At 42.9% G+C, this 19,751-nt stretch overlaps 1 protein-coding gene across 1 annotated transcript; it reads right to left on the reverse strand.

Moving 5' to 3' along the window:
* Positions 1-13,385: 13,385 nt before the first annotated feature.
* Positions 13,386-19,527, reverse strand: LOC129631731 (zinc finger protein 883-like). The gene is made up of 3 exons (XM_055552956.1): positions 18,997-19,527; positions 17,879-17,942; positions 13,386-16,676 (listed from the first exon to the last, which is right to left on the reverse strand). Exon 3 carries the CDS (start codon positions 16,318-16,320, stop codon positions 14,593-14,595), a length of 1,728 nt encoding a protein of 575 aa, XP_055408931.1. The 5' UTR covers positions 16,321-16,676; positions 17,879-17,942; positions 18,997-19,527; the 3' UTR covers positions 13,386-14,592.
* Between the last annotated feature and the right edge of the window lie 224 nt (positions 19,528-19,751).

Genomic DNA, 19,751 nt, shown 5'->3' on the forward strand with positions numbered 1-19,751 from the left:
ACTCAACTTTATGGTCCAACTCTCACATCTGTACATGACTACTGGAAAAACCATAGCTTTGACTAGACAGATGTTTGTCGGCAAAGTAATGTCTCTGCTTCTTAATATGCTGTCTAGATTGGTCATAGCTTTTCTTCGAAGAAGCAAGTATCTTTTAATTTCATGGCTGCAGTCATAGTCTGCAGTGATTTTGGAGCCCAAGAAAATAAAGTCTGTCACTGTTTCCATTGCTTCCCCATCTATTTTCCATGAAGTGATGGAACTGGATGCCACAATCTTAATCTTTTGAATGTTGAGTTTTAAGCCAGCTTTTTCACCTTCCTCTTTCACTTTCATCAAGAGTCTCTTCAGTTCCTCTTCACTTTCTGCTGTAAGAGTGGTGTCATCTACATATCTGAGGTTATTGTTCTTTCTCCCGGCAATCATGAATCCAGCTTGTGCTTCATCCAGCCCTGCATTTTGCATGATGTATTCTGCATATAAGTTAGATAAACAGGGTGACAATATACAGCCTTGATGTCCTCCTTTCCCAATTTGGAACCAGTCCATTTTTCCATCTCCAGTTCTCACTGTTGCTTCTTGGCCTGCATATATAGATTTCTCAGGAGGCAGGTAAGATGGTCTGGTATTGCCATCTCTTTAAGACTTTCCACAGTTTGTTGTGATCCACACAATCAAAACAAACATAGCGTATTAAAAGTGGAGGCATCACTTTGCTGACAAAGGTCTGTATGTTCAAAGCTATGGTTTTTCCAGTAGTCATATACGGATGTGAGAGTTGAACCATAAAGAAGGCTGAGCACCAAGGAATTGATGCTTTCAAACTGTGGTGCTAGAGAAGACTCTTAAGAGTCTCTTGGACTGCAAGGAGATCAATCGGTCCTAAAGGAAATGAACCATGAATATTCATTGGAAGAACTGATGTTGAAGCTGAAGCTCCAATACTTTGGCTACTTGATGCAAAGAGCCGACTCACTGGAAAAGACCCTGATGCTGGGAAAGATTGAAGTCAGGAGGAGAAGGGGATGACAGAGGATGAGATAGTTGGATGGCATCACTGATTCAACGGGCATGAGTTTGAGCAAACTCTGAGAGATAGTCAAAGACAAGGAAGGCTGGTGTGCTGCAGTCCATGGGGTTGCAAAGAGTCGGACCTGACTGAGACTAAACAAGAAAGCACCTGTTAAAACTTACTATTGGGGGTACTTTTAGGGGGAGAAATTTATAAATTTCCATCTTTCTGTGGACATTTTTCATTTAGGCTTTCTGTAACTACCTGGGAATGGGTCCATATTGGTAAAACATATTTTAGTGGAAAACATCTTTATCACCACCTAGACTTCCAAATTAGTTGGCATTGAGTTGGACAAATATATACAATAATTTTTAATATAAAAATTGCTGTCATCATGGCCTTCCTTTTAATTATAGGGCTTAGAAATCCTCAGGCAGTTTGGTTCTATTTCTCTGATCATACTTAAGCGATGCTGAAGCTCAGGGGTCAGGAAAGAACTCACTGTTGGGTAGAAAAATTTCTCAGAGGAACAGAGAAGTCAGCACAATACAAGAGTTTCATTGCCAGGCTCTCAGCTGTCAACTCAGCATTTCCTGCTCATTCCATATGAGAATCTATCTGCCTCCCCAGATCGTATAAAAGAAAAAGCCTCTCAGAGCACTGCAGTGGTCTCTTTGGGAATGACAAGTTGATTGTAGTTTTTTGGGGGGGAGGGTAATTAACAGTTTTTAGAAAGTTAATTAAAAGTTTTACACAAGTATCCCCTTGTTCCATGAGCCTACCTTCTCATTGCAGCTAAAAGTGAAAAGATAATCGCAATTCTGAGGGAAGAGGAGGTCATGGAATCACAAATCCATTAGGGGTGTGACAGCCTCCATCTAACACAGGTGCTGATTTTCAACCAGCACACCTCCCCCCACAGTGTCCTGGCAACAGAAAGGAGTCAGATACCCATTTTCTATTTCAATCTGAGAGGAAGAGTCTGCAGACAAGGAGTATCAGGAACTGGGATAAGTGGTTATTTCAGATAAAAAAGAAATTCTTCAGGGTTCAAATCTAGTCCAGTGCCAAAGCCACACAGAAAGGATTCTGACTCTTGAGCTGGAGCAGTACAGAGAGGCCAGGACTAGAGATCCAACAGCAATCCATGACCGCTCTGAAGTTATAGTGTATAATTTCGTGTACTCCACAATGACCTTGATTCCTGGCATTGAGTGTGAGTGACAGTGCAGCTTGACTTTTAATTTTCTGAAGAACCGTAGGGTTTTTTCTTTTATTTGTTTATTTTTGGCTGCACTGAGTCTCCTGGGGCACGGGCTTTCTCTAGTCGGGGTGAGCAGGGCCACTCCTTGTGGCGCCCAGGCTTCTCACCGCAGTGGCTCCTCCTGCTGCAGAGCACAGAGTCTAGGCGCTCAGTCTTCCGTATTGAAACACGTGGGCTCAGGAGTGGCAGCGTGCCGCTCTAGAGAGCAGGCTCAAAAGTGCCGGCGCACAGGCTTAGTTGCTCGAGGACATGTGGAATCTTCCCGGACAGACCAAGAATTGAACCTGTGTCCCCTGCACTGGGAGGTGGGTTCTTATCCACTGTGCCACCAGGGGAGTCCTTAAGAACTGCAGTTTTGAATTCAGTCTGAAGTTCAGCCTCGTTTACTGACATCAGAGATTCCATTTTTGGGGTTATTGCAGGTGTGAGTGCCTATGACACCTTCTGCTTCTAGTAATGAGTAAGATGAATCTACAGGTCACTTAGTCCTGTGCAGAAATGGTGAACCCAAATGACAGTTCCTGGCATAAAACTGTTTGCTTCATCTCTGAGTGTGTGAAGTGCTTAATGGAGACAGTAATTGTTACCTCCTGAAAATGTCTTAGGTCTGTTAAACTGTTTTAAGAGACTGTTTTCCCTATTGAAGAAAAGGAATCAGCACATAAGAAAAGTGTACATTTATAGTAATGAGTTTCAGATAGCCCCTGCTGCTGCTGCTGCTGCTGCTGCTAAGTCGCTTTAGTCGTGTCTGACTCTGTGCGACCCCAGAGACGGCAGCCCACCAGGCTTCCCCGTCCCTGGGATTCTCCAGGCAAGAACACTGGAGTGGGTTGTCATTTCCTTCTCCAATGCATGAAAGTGAAAAGTGAAAGTGAAGTCGCTCAGTCGTGTCCGACTCTTCGCAACCCCATGGACTGCAGCCTACCAGGCTCCTCTGTCCATGGGATTGTCTAGGCAAAAGTACTGGAGTGGGGTGCCGTTGCCTTCTCTGTCAGATAGCCCCAGTCAGGCTCAAATATACCATGATACTTTCACTCATCTAAAAATATTCTACTATCAATTGTTGCTGTTGTTTAGTTGTAAGTTGTGTCCGACTCTTTGTGACCCCATGGACTATAGCCCACCAGCTTCCTCTGTCATTGGGATTTCCCAGGCAAGAATACTGGAGTGGGTTGTCATTTCTTTCTCCAGGGGATCTTCCTGACCTAGGGATTGAACCCATATCTCCTGCATTGGCAGGCAGTTCTTTACCACTGAGCCACCAGGGAAGCCCAAAATATAATGACACATTACCAAAAGAGCTCAATATCTAGTTAACCTTGGGAGAACAGAGCTACCTGGATTTGTCAGATATCACAGGGATTAAATATGCTAGATTTGTTACGAGCCAAGTCAGGTTTAAGTCCTTTCTTGCCTATGCTGGTTTAGTTGCTGAGTCATGCCAGGCTTCCCTATCCTTTACCATCTCCCTGAGTTTGCTCAAACTCATGTTCATTGAGTCAGTGATGCCATCCAACCATCTCATCCCCTATCACCTCCCTCTCCTCCTAACCTCAATCTTTCCCCAAATCAGGTTCTTTCCCAGTTAGATAGCCCTTCACCTCAGATGGCCAAAGTATTGGAGCTTCAGCTTCTGCATTAGTCCTTCCAATGAATATTCAGGGTTGATTTCCTTTAGGATTGACTGATTTGATCTCCTTGCTGCCCAAGGGACTCTTTCGAGTCTTCTCCAGCACCACAGTTTGAAGGCATCAATTCTTTGACACTCAGCCTTTTTTATGGTCCAACTCTCACATCCATACATGATTACTGGAAAAACCATAGTTTTGACTATACAGACCTTTGTAAGCAAAGTGATGTCTTTGCTTTTTAATATGCTATCTAGACCTTCATAGCAGTTATTCACTCATTTATAAGAGCTCTTTTTTCCATATTTTTTCTGCTTTTATTTTATTCACTTTACGTTAATTTTTTATTCAAGTTTGTTGGGGCAGTCTGAGCATGGGTTAGAAAAGAATTTCCAGACACAGGGTATTTCGGAAGGGAGCACACTTATTAAGAGCAGGGAGCAGAGATAATGAAGGTGCTACAAATGCAGCTGGCCGGAGAGAGCCGGTGCTTTTCGTGGGTTAGTAGCTGATTTTTATAGTCTCAAGACCAAGAAGATTCCTGCTGGAAGGCTAGCATTAGGTAATTGGATAGGGCACTATAGGGTGACTACCAGGATGGGCATTTTTGCCTAATTTGGGGTTAGGCAGTCTGCTGGTGATGATGGCAAGAGGTGGGGCCAGAGCTTTTGGCAGTGGTTACAAAGGGGTTTTTCCAAAAGTCACATATGGATGTGAGGGTTAGACCGTAAAGAAGGCCGAGTGCCAAAGAATTGATGCCTTCGACCTGTGGTGATAGACAAGACTCTTGAGAGTCCCTTTACAGCAAGGAAATCAAATCAGTCAAGCCTAAAGGAAGTCAACCCTGAATATTCATTGGAAGGACTGATGCTGAAGCTGAAGCTCCATTACTTTGGCCACCTGATGTGAATAGCCAACTCACTGGAAAAGACCCTGATGCTGGAAAAGATTGAGGGCAGGAGCAGAAGGGGGCAACAGTGAATAAGATGGTTGGATGGTATCACCAACTCACTGGATATGAATTGAGCAAAGTCTGGGAGATACTGAAGGACAGGGAAGCCTGGCGTGCTGCAGTCCATGGAGTTGCAAAGAGTCAGACACAACTGAGTGACTGAACAACAACAAGGGGGCTCAGACAGTTCCGGAGATGACCTTGTTTCTGGGCTCCATGACTGTGGCCTTGGGGCAAGACTCCACAGAGCATGGTTGATTTATAATGTTGCAGTAGTTTCTGCAGTACAGCAAAGTGAATCAGTATACATATACATATATTTAGTCTCTTTTAGATTCTTTTGCAGCATAGATCATTACAGAGTACTGAGTAGAGTCTCCTGTGCTGTGCAGGAGGTCCTTATCACTTGTCTATTTTACATATAGTAGTGTGTATATGGGGCTTTTCTGGTGGCTCAGACGGTCAAGAAAGGGTTGGGAAGATCCCCTGGAGAAGGAAATGTCTACTCACTCCAGTATTCTTGCCTGGAGAATTCCATGGACAGAGGAGCCTGGCGGGCTACAGTCCATGGGGTCACAAAGAGTCAGACACGACTGACAAGTAACACTTTCACTACTTCAGCGTATGTATATCTATCCCAATTTTCCAATTTATCCCTTCCCCACTTCCCCCTCAGTAACTATGTTTGTTTTCTGCATCTGTGATTCAATTTTTATTTCATATATAGGTTCATTTGTACAATTTTTTTTAGATTCCACATATAAGTGATATCATATGATATATATCAGATCAGATCAGATCAGATCAGTCGCTCAGTCGTGTCCGACTCTTTGTGACCCCATGAATCGCAGCACGCCAGGCCTCCCTGTCCATCACCAACTCCCAGAGTTCACTCAGACTCACGTCCATCCAGTCAGTGATGCCATCCAGCCATCTCATCCTCTGTTGTCCCCTTCTCCTCTTGCCCCCAATCCCTCCCAGCATCAGAGTCTTTTCCAATGAGTCAACTCTTCGCATGAGGTGGCCAAAGTACTGGAGTTTCAGCTTTAGCATCATTCCTTCCAAAGAAATCCCGGGGCTGATCTCCTTCAGAATGGACTGGTTGGATCTCCTTGCAGTCCAAAGGACTTTCAAGAGTCTTATCCAACACCACAGTTCAAAAGCATCAATTCTTCTGCCCTCAGCCTTCTTCACAGTCCAACTCTCACATCCATACATGACCACTGGAAAAACCATAGCCTTGACTAGATGAACCTTTGTTGGCAAAGTAATGTCTCTGCTTTTGAATATGCTATCTAGGTTGGTCATAACTTTCCTTCCAAGGAGTAAGCGTCTTTTAATTTCATGGCTGCAGTCACCATCTGCAGTGATTTTGGAGCCCAGAAAAATAAAGTTTGACACTGTTTCCACTGTTTCCCCATCATGGAAACCTCTTACTAAAATAAAAACAAGAAGGTAATATATCTCTGTGGAAATGACTAATAAGTGGACAACATTAAATTTCACTTGGTATAACGCATGTGGCCCATGCCTCATTTTTCTGTGCAGGAAACTCTAGCTCAGAAGGCAAATATCCTTCACAGCGAACTGGAAGGATGGCCACCAGAGATTTTGTAATAGAATTGATCTTCCTATCCCAGAATATATTTGGAATCCTGGGAAATTTCTCTCTTCTTTACCATTATCTCTTCCTTCACTTCACCGGATGCCGGCTAAGATCCACAGATCTGATTGTTGAGTATCTGCTTATAGCCAACTCCTTGGTCATGCTCTCTACAGGAACCCCAAGGACAATGGAAGTGTTTGGGTGGAAATATTTTCTCAATGATACTGAATGCAAAATTGTTTACTATATCCAAAGAGTGGCCAGGGGAGTGTCCATTGGTAGCATCTGCCTCTTGAGGGTCTGCCAGGCCATCACCATCAGTCCCAGGAACTCCAGGTGGGGACAGCTTAAAATGAAAGCTCCCAAGTACATTGGATCCACTATTTTCCTCTGCTGGGTTGTGCACATGATGATAAATATTCGATTTACTAGGTATGTGAAAGATCAATGGAGTAACAGAAACATCACAGAGAAGAAAGATTTAGGATTGTGTTATGGTTTGATTCATAATAGAATCAAAGTCTTACTGAATGTAGGATGGTTTTTACTTCCTGCTGTTTCATGTCTGGTGTTCATGATCTGGTCCAGTGTCTCCATGGTTTTCATCTTGGACAGCCAGAAGCAAAGGGTGCAATACATTCATATGACCAGCATCTCTTCAAGATCCTCCCCCGAACCTAGAGTCACCCAGAGCACCCTTGTCCTGGTGAGCACCTTTGTGTCTTTGTACAGTGTCTCCTCCATCTTTCACATTTGTTTGGCTCTTTTTAACAATCCCAGCTGGTGGCTGGTGAGCTCTGCTGCACCCATTACTGCATGCTTCCCAACTGTAAGCCCCTACATTCTCATGAGTCATGGTTGCAGAGTACCCAGGCTCTCCTTTTCTTGGATAAAGATGAAATAATCACCTAATCTTATGTTGTTTGGCCACTAAGCTGTGTCCGACTCGTTGCAATCCCATGGACTGCAGCACACCAGGCTCCCCTGTCCTTTACTATCCCCAGGAGTTTGCTCAAATTCATGTCTATTGAATTGGTGATGATATCTAACCATGTCATCCTCTGCCACCCCCTTCTCCTTTTGCATTCAGTCAATTTGCATATCAAGTGGCCAAAGTATTGGAGTTTCAGCTTCAGTCTCAGTCCTTCCAATGAATATTCAGGGTTAATTTCCTTTAGGATTGACTGGTTTGATCTCCTTGCAGTCCAAGGGACTGTTAAGAGTCCTCTCTAGCACCACAATTTGAAATCATCAGTTCTTCAGCGCTCAGCCTTCTTTATGGTCCAACTCCCACATCCATACCTGAGTACTGGAAAAACCATAGCTTTGACTAGACGGACCTTTGTTGGCAAAGTAATGTCTCTGCTTTTTAATATGCTGTCTAGGTTGGCCATAGCTTTTCTTCGACAGAGCAAGTGTCTTTTAATTTTGTGGCTGCAGTCGCCATCCACAGTGGTTTTCGAGCCCAGGAAAGTAAATTCTGTCTCTTGTTCACAAGGGGCTCATAGTGTATAGTTTAAAAATGGCCCACTGTGGTGACCTGACAAACAGGGGATGAAGTCACAGTGACCAAATTGCCCTGGTGACATCCTGTTTTTTCCTTAAGGTGATATCCTGTTTCCCTCTGCTGGTGCCAGTTTCTCAACACTTACATGACCCCCCAACCATGAGACCCCTTCAACTCCCTGATAACAAGACCCCAGCTGCGGGCTAAAGATACTAAAGGCCCCTCCCTTCGGGGCACAATTTCCCATCAATAAGGTATAAGAAGGGTTGGCAGCAAAGAGAGAGCACTGGCTTCTCTCCAAGGCCAGCCACTTTCTCTCTTCCTATAACAAATCTTTCTCTGCCTGACTGCCCAGCTCGCTCTCTTTGTCTCTATGCTTGTCTTACATCACAGTTTCCTCTTTTTCCCCATCGATTCGCTGTGAAGTGATGGGAGTGTGTGTCATGATCTTAGTTTTTTGAATGTTGAGCTTTAAGTAGAAAAAAAGAAAAATATCATATATCAACACATATATGTGGAATCTAGAAAAAGGTATAGATGATCCTATTTTCAAACTAGAAGCAGAGACAAAGACATAGAGAAGAAATGTATGGACACCAAGGGGGAAAAGGGTGTGAGGGAGATGAATCAGGAGATTGGGATTGACACGCATACACTATTGATGCTATGTATAAAATAGATAACTGATGAGAATGTACTCTGTAGCACAAGGAAGTCTACTCAATGCTCTGTGGTGACCTGGGTCAGAAAGAAGCCCCAAAGGGAGCGGGTATATGTATATGTGTGACTGGTTCATTTTGCTGTGCAGTAGAAACAAACCCAACTTTGTAAAGCAAGTGTACTCTAGTAGCAATTAATTTTAAAAATTTCAGTGTTATCCAAGGATTGGCAGAGGTGGGGCTATGAATATTCTGTGTCTAGAGGATTTTCTGGACAGTGAAAATGATTTGTGGGAACATTTTATTTTTTTTTACTGGTCAATTTTTTAATTCAAAGAATTTCTAAAAGAATAGTCCATAACATGGGTACCAGATGTCTCAAGAAATATTTCGGTCCCTTGAACTCCATGTACCATTGAACTGGGAAGTATTGAAAAGTACATGGAGAAGGGTCTTTGGTTTTCATATTATTAAGTCTGAATACTATAAAACTCCTAGAGAAAAACACAGGCAGAATACTATTTGACATAAATCTCAACAACATCTTTTTTGATCCATCTACTATAGTAATGGAAATAAAAGCAAAAGCAAACAAATCAGACCTAATTTAACTCAAAAGCTTTTGCACAGCAAAGGAAACCACAAATAAAAAAGCCCACAGAATGGGAGAAAATATTTGTGAAGGATGTGACTGACAAGGAATTAGTCTCCAAAATTTACAAATAGTTCATGTAACTGAGTATCCAAAAAACAAACAACCCAATCAAAAAATGGGCAGAAGATCTAAACAGACATTTCTTCAAAGAAGACTTACAGATGGCCAAGAGGCACATGAAAAGATGCTCAGCATCACTAATCATTAGAGAAATGCAAATCAAAACTGCAATGAAATATCACCTTACAACAGAATGGCCATCATCAAAAAAATCTACAAATAAAAAGTGCTAAAGAGGGTCTGGAGAAAAGAGAAGCCTCCTTGGTGGGAACATCACTGCTAGAAAGAATGTAAACTGGTACAGCCAATGTGGAGAACAGTATGAAGTTTCCTTTTAAAAAAAACTAAACAAAAATAAATGGAAACCTTTAATAATGGATACATGTCATTATATGTTTCTCCAATGCCACAAACTGTACAACCCTGAAAGTGAGCTATAAGGTAAAGTATGGACCTTAAATACTGATGTCACTATAGATTCATCAGTGGTAACAGAAGTACCCCTATGGTGGAAGATGATGATAAAGAAGGAGGTTATACATACGTGGGAATAAGAAGCATATGAAAATTTCTGCACCTTTCTCTGAATTTTGCTGTGAATCTAAACCTTCTCTAAAAAAAATCTTTAAACTTAAAAAAATACATTGTTATTGGTGTAGTCACACTTCATAGGATATTTAAAAAGATTTAATGCTCTCAAATAATATTTATAAAATGGGTATGTTTCCCCTGTTTTATTTTTACCTCAATTAATGCACCTTATAGATGTGATAAAATATCAGGCAAACAGTTGGGAGAGAACAAACTATAGCCACATAATCCTTTTCTTTTTAAAAAAAATATTTATTTATTTGACTGAATCAGGTTCTAGTTGTGGGAGCATGGGCTTAGTTGCCCTGTGGCATGTGGGAGCCTAGTTCCCTGACCAGGGATCAGACCTGCGTCCTCTGCATTGCAAGGCAGATTCTTAACCATTGGCCCACCAGGGAAATCCCTCAAACAATTCTTAAAATGTAGAAACACACATGCAATAGGGCAGCAACACCAAAAAAAAGTCTCATCTGCTAATTCAGTTACAATGTGCCTTTTTACTTAATATTAATCACTACTTCCTTTGTGTATCATCATATACACATTTATGGCATCATTTCCAAAGGCTTTGGTCCCTTCCCAACAAACATTTTAATCCTCCATGACTGCCTTTGGTTCATTTTCAAAGAAAGCTGTGATGTAAATACCTTCGTGCCCCTGGTCTCTGAAGATGGAGGCCCCCTCACCTGCGGGTAGATGGTGATCACAACGCTAATCATTTTGTGAATGAACGTGGTCCCAGGGGGTCTCCCCAGGTGGCTCAGTGGTAAAGGACCCACCTGCCGATGTAGGAGACCCAGGAGACGCGGGTTCCATCCCTGGGTCAGGAAAATCCCCTGGAGAAAGGAATGGCAACCCACTCCAGTATTCGTGCCTGGGAAATCCCAAGGGCAGAGGAGCCTGGAGGGCTATAGTCCACAGTGTTGCCAAAGAGTGGGACACGACTGAGCTACTGAGAAGGAAAGCACGTGGCCCAGGGAGGGAAGGGGGAGACAGGACCCAAGGACTCAGGGTAACTTTGGGAAGATCTCGGAGAGCAAGCCTCACCACACCCGCACCCCCACCCCCACCCCCGGCAAGGGCATCATGTGACTTTGTGCACCACTCGCCTCCCGCCTCCCCTTCCCCAAGCTCAGCTCGAGGCCACGGAGGGCCGCCCCCAGGAGGAGCCCCTCCTGGGGCACCAGGCGGAGGGAGCCGGTGTTTTCAGTGGTTCCTGCCCCACGCCCTCACCGGCTCAGGGCTCCCAGGTGTGCTATGTGGGATGGCTCCAGCTCAGTGCCGCGGAAGACAGGTGTTACAGGAGCAGCGTCAGCACCCACAGGGGGCTTGTTCAACGTGTCATTTCATGGGTTCCCCTCAAACTGGCTAATTCATAGCTTCTTAGACTGGGGAGGGTTTGTATCCACTTTAAAGCTGCAGAGAAAATCTTTAGGCAAGCGGGTCTCATCTGGGGTCCCAGGAGGATCCTCTTCGCAAACTCCAGCCCCTGGTCCTGGAGGAGCATCAGTGCTACTTGTCTTCCTGCTCCAGGCGAGGCCTGGGCTGAACAAGGGGCTTCGCGCGCGTCTGTGAGAGCTCAGAGCCAGCTTCAGGCCGGGAAGGGCGGCGGGGTCGGGAGGGGGACGTCAGTGCCGCTCACCTATCCCGTGTTGGCAGAATCCGGGGAGAGAACACGTGTGGACTGCAAAGGAAAACTTGACGTGCGTCTCCGGGAGAAGCTGATCGTCCTGAGTCTCTCCTGAGACGAAGGGCAGGAGAGGTGGGCCCTCTCAGCTTTTCAAGCTCCTTCTGCCTGTGGGCGTGTTGCGAGCAGGCGAAGACGCTGTGCTGACGCCTTGGAAGGTGTTATCTCATGATGCTGAGGTGATCCTTCCCCATGACCTTGAGGAGAAAACGACCCAGGGCAGGAGGAAAAGAGGAGGAAATGGCAGCTTCTCGGGTAAATGTCTGTCCTGGATCAGAGGCTATGTCTGCTTTTCCTCCTGAAATGCCCTGGATTAACAGTTTACAAACCTTTCATTCTCTACTTCTGATGTTGCCTATTGACGTGGTTTTCAACTGCTAATTTTTTCCCCTTTTATTCTGATGATGGTCAAGATCAGAGCTTTAGAATGTTTCTCCCTCACGTCCCAGAGCCTTTTCTCAGGTGTCTGTCAGCATCAAGGCTGCCAGGAGAACTTGAAGCATTCTCACCAAAAAGTAATGACTTTCCTTGTGGCTAAGAATCCTCCTGCCAATGCAGGGGACACGGGTTCCATGCCCGGCCCGGGAAGATCCCACGGGCCACGGAGCAACTAAGCCGGTGCCCACAAGTACTGAGCCTGCGCTCTGGAGCCCGGGAGCCGCAACTACGGAAGTGTGCCCTGGAGCCCGCGCGGCACAAGGAGAGAAGCCCCCGCGGCACAACGAGAGAAGCCCGCGCAGTGAAAAGCCCGCACAGCAACCAAGACCCAGCACAGCCAGAAATACATGAGTAAGTAAAAATAGAAGGGCCTGGGATTTAGGAAGACTGCTGGTCACCAGGGCTGCTGGGGAAGACCTATGAGGAATTTACTTTTGCTTATGAACTTTCAGGCTCTTATCTAGCACGTGTGCTTATGAGAATAACTGGTGTCAAAGCAAGGCACCCGTGGGCTTCTGGTCCATACACATGATGCCAAGGCAGCAATATCATGGAGCACTGTATATAACTGTCAGCAATACTCCTAGGCAATCCATATTGTAACCATCATAATGTCCCAGTAGTTAAAAATGAGGAAATGACACACTGTACCATTTATGGAAAATATCTCAAGTTATTTGAGGGTTATGGCCAGTAGAAAAAGGGAATTACTATGAGATGTCATTGTCTGTGCATCTTAAGTCACTTCAGATGTGTCCGACCCTTTGTGACCACATGGACTGTAGCCTGCCAGACTTCTCTGTCCATGGGATTCTCCAGGGAAGAATATTGGAATGGGTTGCCCTGCCCTCCTCCAGGGGATCTTCTGGACCCAGGGATCGAACCAGCGTCTCTTACATCTCTTGCACTGGTAGACAAATTCTTTACCACTAGCACTACCTGGGAAGCCCCATGAGATGTCATCCTACTGTGTTACAGATACTTTCTATTCACCATCAGTTAATGACAACTTAAAAAAAACCCAGGGGGATGATAATGCTTGTATTAATGTTAACATTGGTGGTGGAATACGTATGTGCATGTTCAGTTGTGTCTGACTCTTTGCAACCCCATGGACTGGAGCCCCCCAGCCTCCTCTGTCAATGGGATTTCCCATGGCAAAAATACTGGAGTGCGTTGCCATTTCCTTCTCCAGGGGATCTTCCCGACCCAGGGATCAAACCTACATCTCCTGTGTCTCCTGCATTGGCAGGCAGGTTCTTTACCACTGAACCACCTGGAAGCTTGTTACTGATGAGAACACTTCTTCAAATATACATCAAGTTTAATATATGAAAAGCCGTTCACTTTTATTGATTAACATATAGTAAGTTCACACATAATCTAAATAAAACTTTCCAAAGTTTACTCTATAATCTTTGATCAAAATACAGATTACAAGCATTTGGAAACATTCTTGTTCTTGTGATACAGTGGTCAGAGAAATGTGATATTTACGGTTTACAAAACAGAGAGCAATTATTTAGTAAACAAGGATGTACATTAATTACATGACCTTTCAGGAAAAGGTTGCATGTATTTCTCTTGGGTATCTGTGAAGACTTCCTGATTGTTACCATGTCAACTAAAATTCATGACTTGTAGTTATCGCTGTTATAAAAATACATCAGGATTTCAGTGAGCTGCCATCTTTATATCCATAAAAACCACTGGCACAACCATTTAAAATTTCGACTCTCTGTCTTACTTTAATACAAAGAATTAGTCTCTGAACACTTACCTAATGGTGACACAGAGGGATGTTTTAAACAATGACAATCATCACCTTCATTTAGACTTCCACTGTACATTTCACATTACAAGATCCTTAATAGTACATAAGAAAGTAGATAAAAATTATTTCCACCTATTATAGAAGGGTTTTGTTTAACTTTGAGGCAGCAGAGATTAAGAATATTAGTTTTAAAAAAGCATATTAGTTCACATACACACAGAAACAAAGGTATAGCATGTAGTCATTTGAAAGTTGAGTTATATTCAAGTTCATTTTCACATACTGTCAATATGAATAAGGATACAATGATAATAATTATATTGTCCAACATCTCTCGCCTTGATCCTATGGTCCAAGTAACAAATAATTTTTCTAAGTGTTTTAACTTTGGATTATTTTCTATAATATCCTGATTTAAAGTAATACCAGAAAAGGGTTATTGACTGAATGCTATCTTTGATGAATTCTCTGATATTTATTTAGACCTGAGTTTTTAAATTCATTTGTACATTTTTTACAGCATTAAGCGTTCTTCCCAGTATGAACTCTCTGGCATTTTCTGATGTGTATGCTTAGGACAAACCTCTTTCATCACTTACTACATTTGTAGGGTCTCTCTCCAGCACACGCTCTCTGATGCTGAGTGAGGTGAGAGCTCACTTCAAGGCTTTGCCATATTATTTATATTTAAGACTACTTGGCAGTGTGAATTATTTGATGGCAAGTAAGATTTGAGTGGCAGTTAAAAGCTTTGCCTCATTCTTTACATTTGTATGGTTTCTCCCCAGCATGAATTCGTCTATGTCGACTAAGGTTTGAACTCTGATTAAAGGCTTTGCCACATTCTGCACATTTATAAGGCCTCTTTCCAGTATGAATTCGCTGATGTTGAGTAAGCGTTGAGTTTTGATTAAAGGCTTTGCCACATTCTGTACATTGATAAGGCTTCTCTCCTGTATGAATTCGCTCATGTTGAGTAAGTGTTGAGTTTTGATTAAAGGCTTTGCCACATTCTGTACATTTATAAGGCTTCTCTCCTGTATGAATTCGCTGATGTTGAGTAAGTGTTGAGTTTTGATTAAAGGCTTTGCCACATTCTGTACATTTGTATAGTTTCTTCCCAGCATGAATTCTCTGATGACGGGTAAGGTTTGAGTGATGATTAAAGGCTTTGTTACATTCTGTACATTTATAAGGCTTCTCCCCAGTATGACTTCTCTGATGCTGAGTAAGTTTGGAGCAAGTGATAAAAGCTTTGCCACACTCTTTACACTTGTATGGTTTCTCCCCGGTATGGATTCGCTGATGTTGATTAAGGTTTGAACTCTGAGTAAAGGCTTTGCCACATTCTGTACATTTGTATAATTTCTTCCCAGTATGAATTCTCTGATGATGGATAAGGTTTGAGTGCTGATTAAAAACTTTGTTACATTCTGTACATTTATAAGGCTTCTCCCCAGTATGAATTCTCTGATGCTGATTAAGATTTGAGCAACTGATAAAAGCTTTGCCACATTCTTTACACTTGTATGGTTTCTCCCCAGTATGGATTCGCTGATGTTGATTAAGTCTTGCACTTCGGTTAAAGACTTTCCCACAATTCTGACATTTATATGGTTTCTCTCTAGTATGGATTCGCCTATGTCGATTAAGGTTTGAGCTCTGATTAAAGGCTTTGCCACATTCTGTACATTTGTAAGTCTTCTCTGCAGTATGAACAGTGAGATGTTGAGTAAGGCCTGAGGACTTGCTGAAGGTTTTGCCACATTCTGCACATTGGTTAGGTTTCCCTCCGGTGTGGATTTTCCTGGGTCTATTTAGATTTGATAATTGAGGAAAGACTTTCCCACATTTATTCCACTTGCAATGTCTCTCCTTAGCATGAATACTCAGATGTTGAGTAAGTTCTGATGACTGGTCAGAAACTTGACCACATTCACTGAATTTGTAATTATTCTCTTCAATATGTATATTCCCATCTGTAATAAGATTTGAGCTTTGATAAAAGACATTTCTACATTCATCACTATGGTTCTCTGAACATAGAGTTCTCTGATGATTCATGAGACCTGAGTCTTGGTCAAAGTGATTCCCAGGTTCAAGGCATGGGTAGATTCTGGCTCCATCATAAATACTGTTGTAATTATTGAAGCTGGAGCTCTCGCTTAAGGCCTCACTCGTGGGATTACACATGGAAGGCTGTTCCGCATTATCTGTACTATGATACCCATTGAATGACGGCAGCTGGATAAAGACTGTCTCATTATTATTGACATTACAGATATTGGAATAGGGAGAAAATGTTTCTTGGTGGGAAAATAATGAGCCTTCACTAAAGGATCTCTCAAACTGATCGTAGTGAGATTTTCTTCCTTCATTTTCAAATCTCTGGCTCTCAGACATGTATGACTGACTGTTTAATTCAAACCTATATTCATACTGGTTTGAGTGATTATTTGTAGCATAGACTAGATGACTTTCCATGTTTTCAAAATTTCACACCAGAGAATATGTATTGTTTTTTTAAATCATGTAGGTTCTTGCTTATAAAAACATATTTTTCTGCAGAACTTATTCACTTCAAATGGAATTTTTCCCAAGTTGATGCATATCCTCAATTTCTTTTGGCAATCATGTTTTCATCATGAATAATTGTCCCGATTTGGTTACATCTAAAACAACATCCTTTTGGCCCTTCACAGCCCCCCTTACTTTCCCAGTCTTTCATTAAGTACACATTTCCAAGCTGAGAGCTCTCAGAATTTCTGAGCACATTACACATGAATCGCCTATGCACGGCTTCTTTGGGAACAAACCCTGGGTGTCATGAGACGATATCGCTGAAAGATAACAAATAACCAAGATCCCACTTAGTACCTTGAGTGAATATGCTCTACAGTTGTACACAATATTGACAAACCCTTAGCTATATTAATAAGAGGTGAGATGCAAGGAAGATCAGAAGTAAAAATAATGGCACTGTACATGTTACATAGAAGAAAAGGTAATTCTATCAGGTTATGATGAATGATACTATTCCCAAAAGTTGAATACCTCCAAGGAAGATTCAATTTTTAGAAACACAGAACACCTTAGATGTTAGCATGAGTGAATTAAAAAATTATAACACATCTACAACTATTAATAAGAGTAAAAAAGTAATTTTAAAAAATCCCTGGAGTAGATGAGTTAACTGGAAAATTCCAACAACATTTCAAGAAAAATAAATATCAATTCTCCATAAGGGATCACCATTACACACTGCTATATTTAAAATGGAGAGCCAAAAGGTCCTTCTGTACTGCACAGGGAGCTCTGCTCAATGTTACGTGGCTGCCTGGATGGGAGGGGAGTTTCGGGGAGAACGGATACATGCGTCTGGACGGCTGAGGCCCTCTGCTACCCACCTGAAACTATCACAGCATTGTTAACCGGTTACACTCCAATACAAAATAAAAGAACAGTAAAAAATATTTCTGTGAGTTAATAGATATATTAAATGGTTTTAGCACTGATGAGTTGGGGTAAATGCACTGAAAATGTCTAAAATTTGTTCATCGAAGAAAAAATTGGGAGGTAGAAATTGAGAGTTACATTTTATGATTTCAGGGACTGAGTATGAACTTCAGAGAGCCATGTTTGAAGTTTCCATTGGAAATTAGAAAGCAGGAAGCATATATCTGTTCCCAGTATTTCTGGAATTTTGTCAACTAATCCCAGATCTCCACAACTCTTTTCTGACTTGAGGCAGAGACGGAAATTTGGAAAGGCCTTAAGGTAGAGTTTGTCAGAACTGTTAGCAGCTTTTCCTAGGTCCCCCAAAGCAGCGAGAGTATGCAGGTCCCCACAGACCAGGAGGAAGGTTTTGGCTCTCAGTGAAAGTGAGGGAAAGCCCACTGGAGCTGAAGAAGAACACATGGAGATGTAAGAGCAGAAGAATGGGGCAGGTCATGAGAAACCCAGGCTTCTCATTCTAATGAAGCAGGCCTCCCCAAACCATCTGAACACGTCTGGCTTCCTCTGTGGTCTTTGGACCTCTCACCTGTGTCATCCGCTTCATTCATTCACACCTAGCACCGGGATTCTTCCTTTACTCCAAAGGGGACCTGCTTATTAGAAAAATGAACATAATTAGGACTTTGGGTTTAACATATACACTCTAGTATACACAAAAATAACCAACAAGGATCTGCTGCATAGCACAGGGAATTATTCTCAATATTCGTAATAACCTATAAGTGAAAAGTGTCTGACTTGACTGATGGAAACTTCTCCTTACAAAACTCAGTATCTCTCCTGAACACTGTTGCGTGTTCATATTTCAAAGCCAACTAGCAGCAAAGAGACACTAGGAGGAAATGGAGTTTCCACCTTAGCTGTGTTGGATTGTGCACCTCCCTCAACATCTTGCCAAGATTTTATTAAAGATAAAGAGAAAAAAATGGAACTTGATGGTGTGGGAATCTAGCAGAAAACACCCGAATCAGTGACCATCTGGTGTTATGGGATAAACTGGTGTCAGGTGAGAGAAACACTCAAGACACGTGGTCACTGCTCAGGTACCTTCGGCAAAAATAAGGAAATGTCAATGTATCTTGAAAAAATTTCACTTTTCTGCATTTTTACTCGAAAAATACCTCCCCTGTTCTGCAACCCTAATAGCGCATTTAAATAATAGACCTTTCTTACCAATGTAGAGAATAGTCAGATTTTTGTCAAAAGTCTCTAAGGAACTCTAGACCACTAGGGTCATCCTGTTTCAGTTCAGTGCAGTCCCTGGGTCCTGTCTGACTCATTGCGACCCCACCCCATCCCAACAGAAATTCTGCACATCAATGCCTTCCCTTGTTGGTCTTTGGAAAAGGGAATATTTTGAAAAACTGAAAGTTGTTAATTCACACTGGGAATGCTTCATGCCCTGTAGGGAGCCTGGAGGCAGACAAGGAGAAGAGGCTCGTGGAGAGAGAAGAGGCTCGTGGAGAGAGAAGAGCCTGATTGTGACTCATAAAAATAAAAGAAAAAACAGTATTTAGTAGTTGAAAACCACCTCACCAGGCAAGAATATCAGAAAAAGAGAATTAAAGAGTTGTATGTTTTCAATCCAGGGTATTTAAGGAGGAAAAAGCAGACACAGCCTCTAACCTGGATCAGGACATTCACCTGAGAAGCTGCCATTTCCTCCTCTTCTTCCTGCTGCCCTGGGTCGTTTTCGCATCAAGACTGTGGAGGAATCACCTCAGCGTCATGAGATTACACCTTCAGAGGCTCCAGCACAGCTCCTTCGCCTGCTCCCAACACCCGCACAGGCAGAAGGGCCTTGAAAAGCTGGAAAGGCCAACCTCTCCTGTCCTTTGTCTCAGGAGAGACTCAGGACAATCAGCTCCCCCGTGGACACCAATCTATCAATTTGTTGCCGTTGTTGTCTACTCTTCTTTCTTCATATAAAGTCCCCCAAATTCTGCTAACTTGGGGTGTGTGGGCTGCACTGACTTGCCCCTTTAAAGCTCATGCAGAGCAGAACTTGTTGCCTCTGCTTGGACTGAAGCCAGGCCTCAGCTCTCACAAATGGACCAGGAGCCACGTCCTTAACCCGGGCCTCCCCTTAGAATCCCCTGGAGCACTTCCTACACGCCACACTGATGCTCCCACAGGACCGAGAGAGAACTCTGTGGGGAGGGCACCGGGGAGGTTATCACTTACCACTGGTCACATGACCCTGATGGGAAACAGGTGGAAAACCACTTGGCCAAAGATTCTTTCTGAACCAGTTCAGTGTATACAATCCCATGAGGTCAGAGCCCCACTCTGAGAGGTTATGAATCTGCAGGTTTCAGGTGAGGCCATGAAATGAGTCTTCAGCAAGTTCCCTGTTTATTCTGATGCTTCTTCGCCAAGACCCACACTCAGGAGCCCTG

The sequence above is a fragment of the Bubalus kerabau genome, chromosome 17 (genome assembly GCF_029407905.1).
Source record: "Bubalus kerabau isolate K-KA32 ecotype Philippines breed swamp buffalo chromosome 17, PCC_UOA_SB_1v2, whole genome shotgun sequence".
Taxonomy (NCBI): Eukaryota; Metazoa; Chordata; class Mammalia; order Artiodactyla; family Bovidae; genus Bubalus; species Bubalus kerabau.

Excerpts from the sequence above, each read along its gene's own strand:
- LOC129631731 (XM_055552956.1), bottom strand. The coding sequence starts at position 16,320 with ATGGAAAGTCATCTAGTCTATGCTACAAATAATCACTCAAACCAGTAT.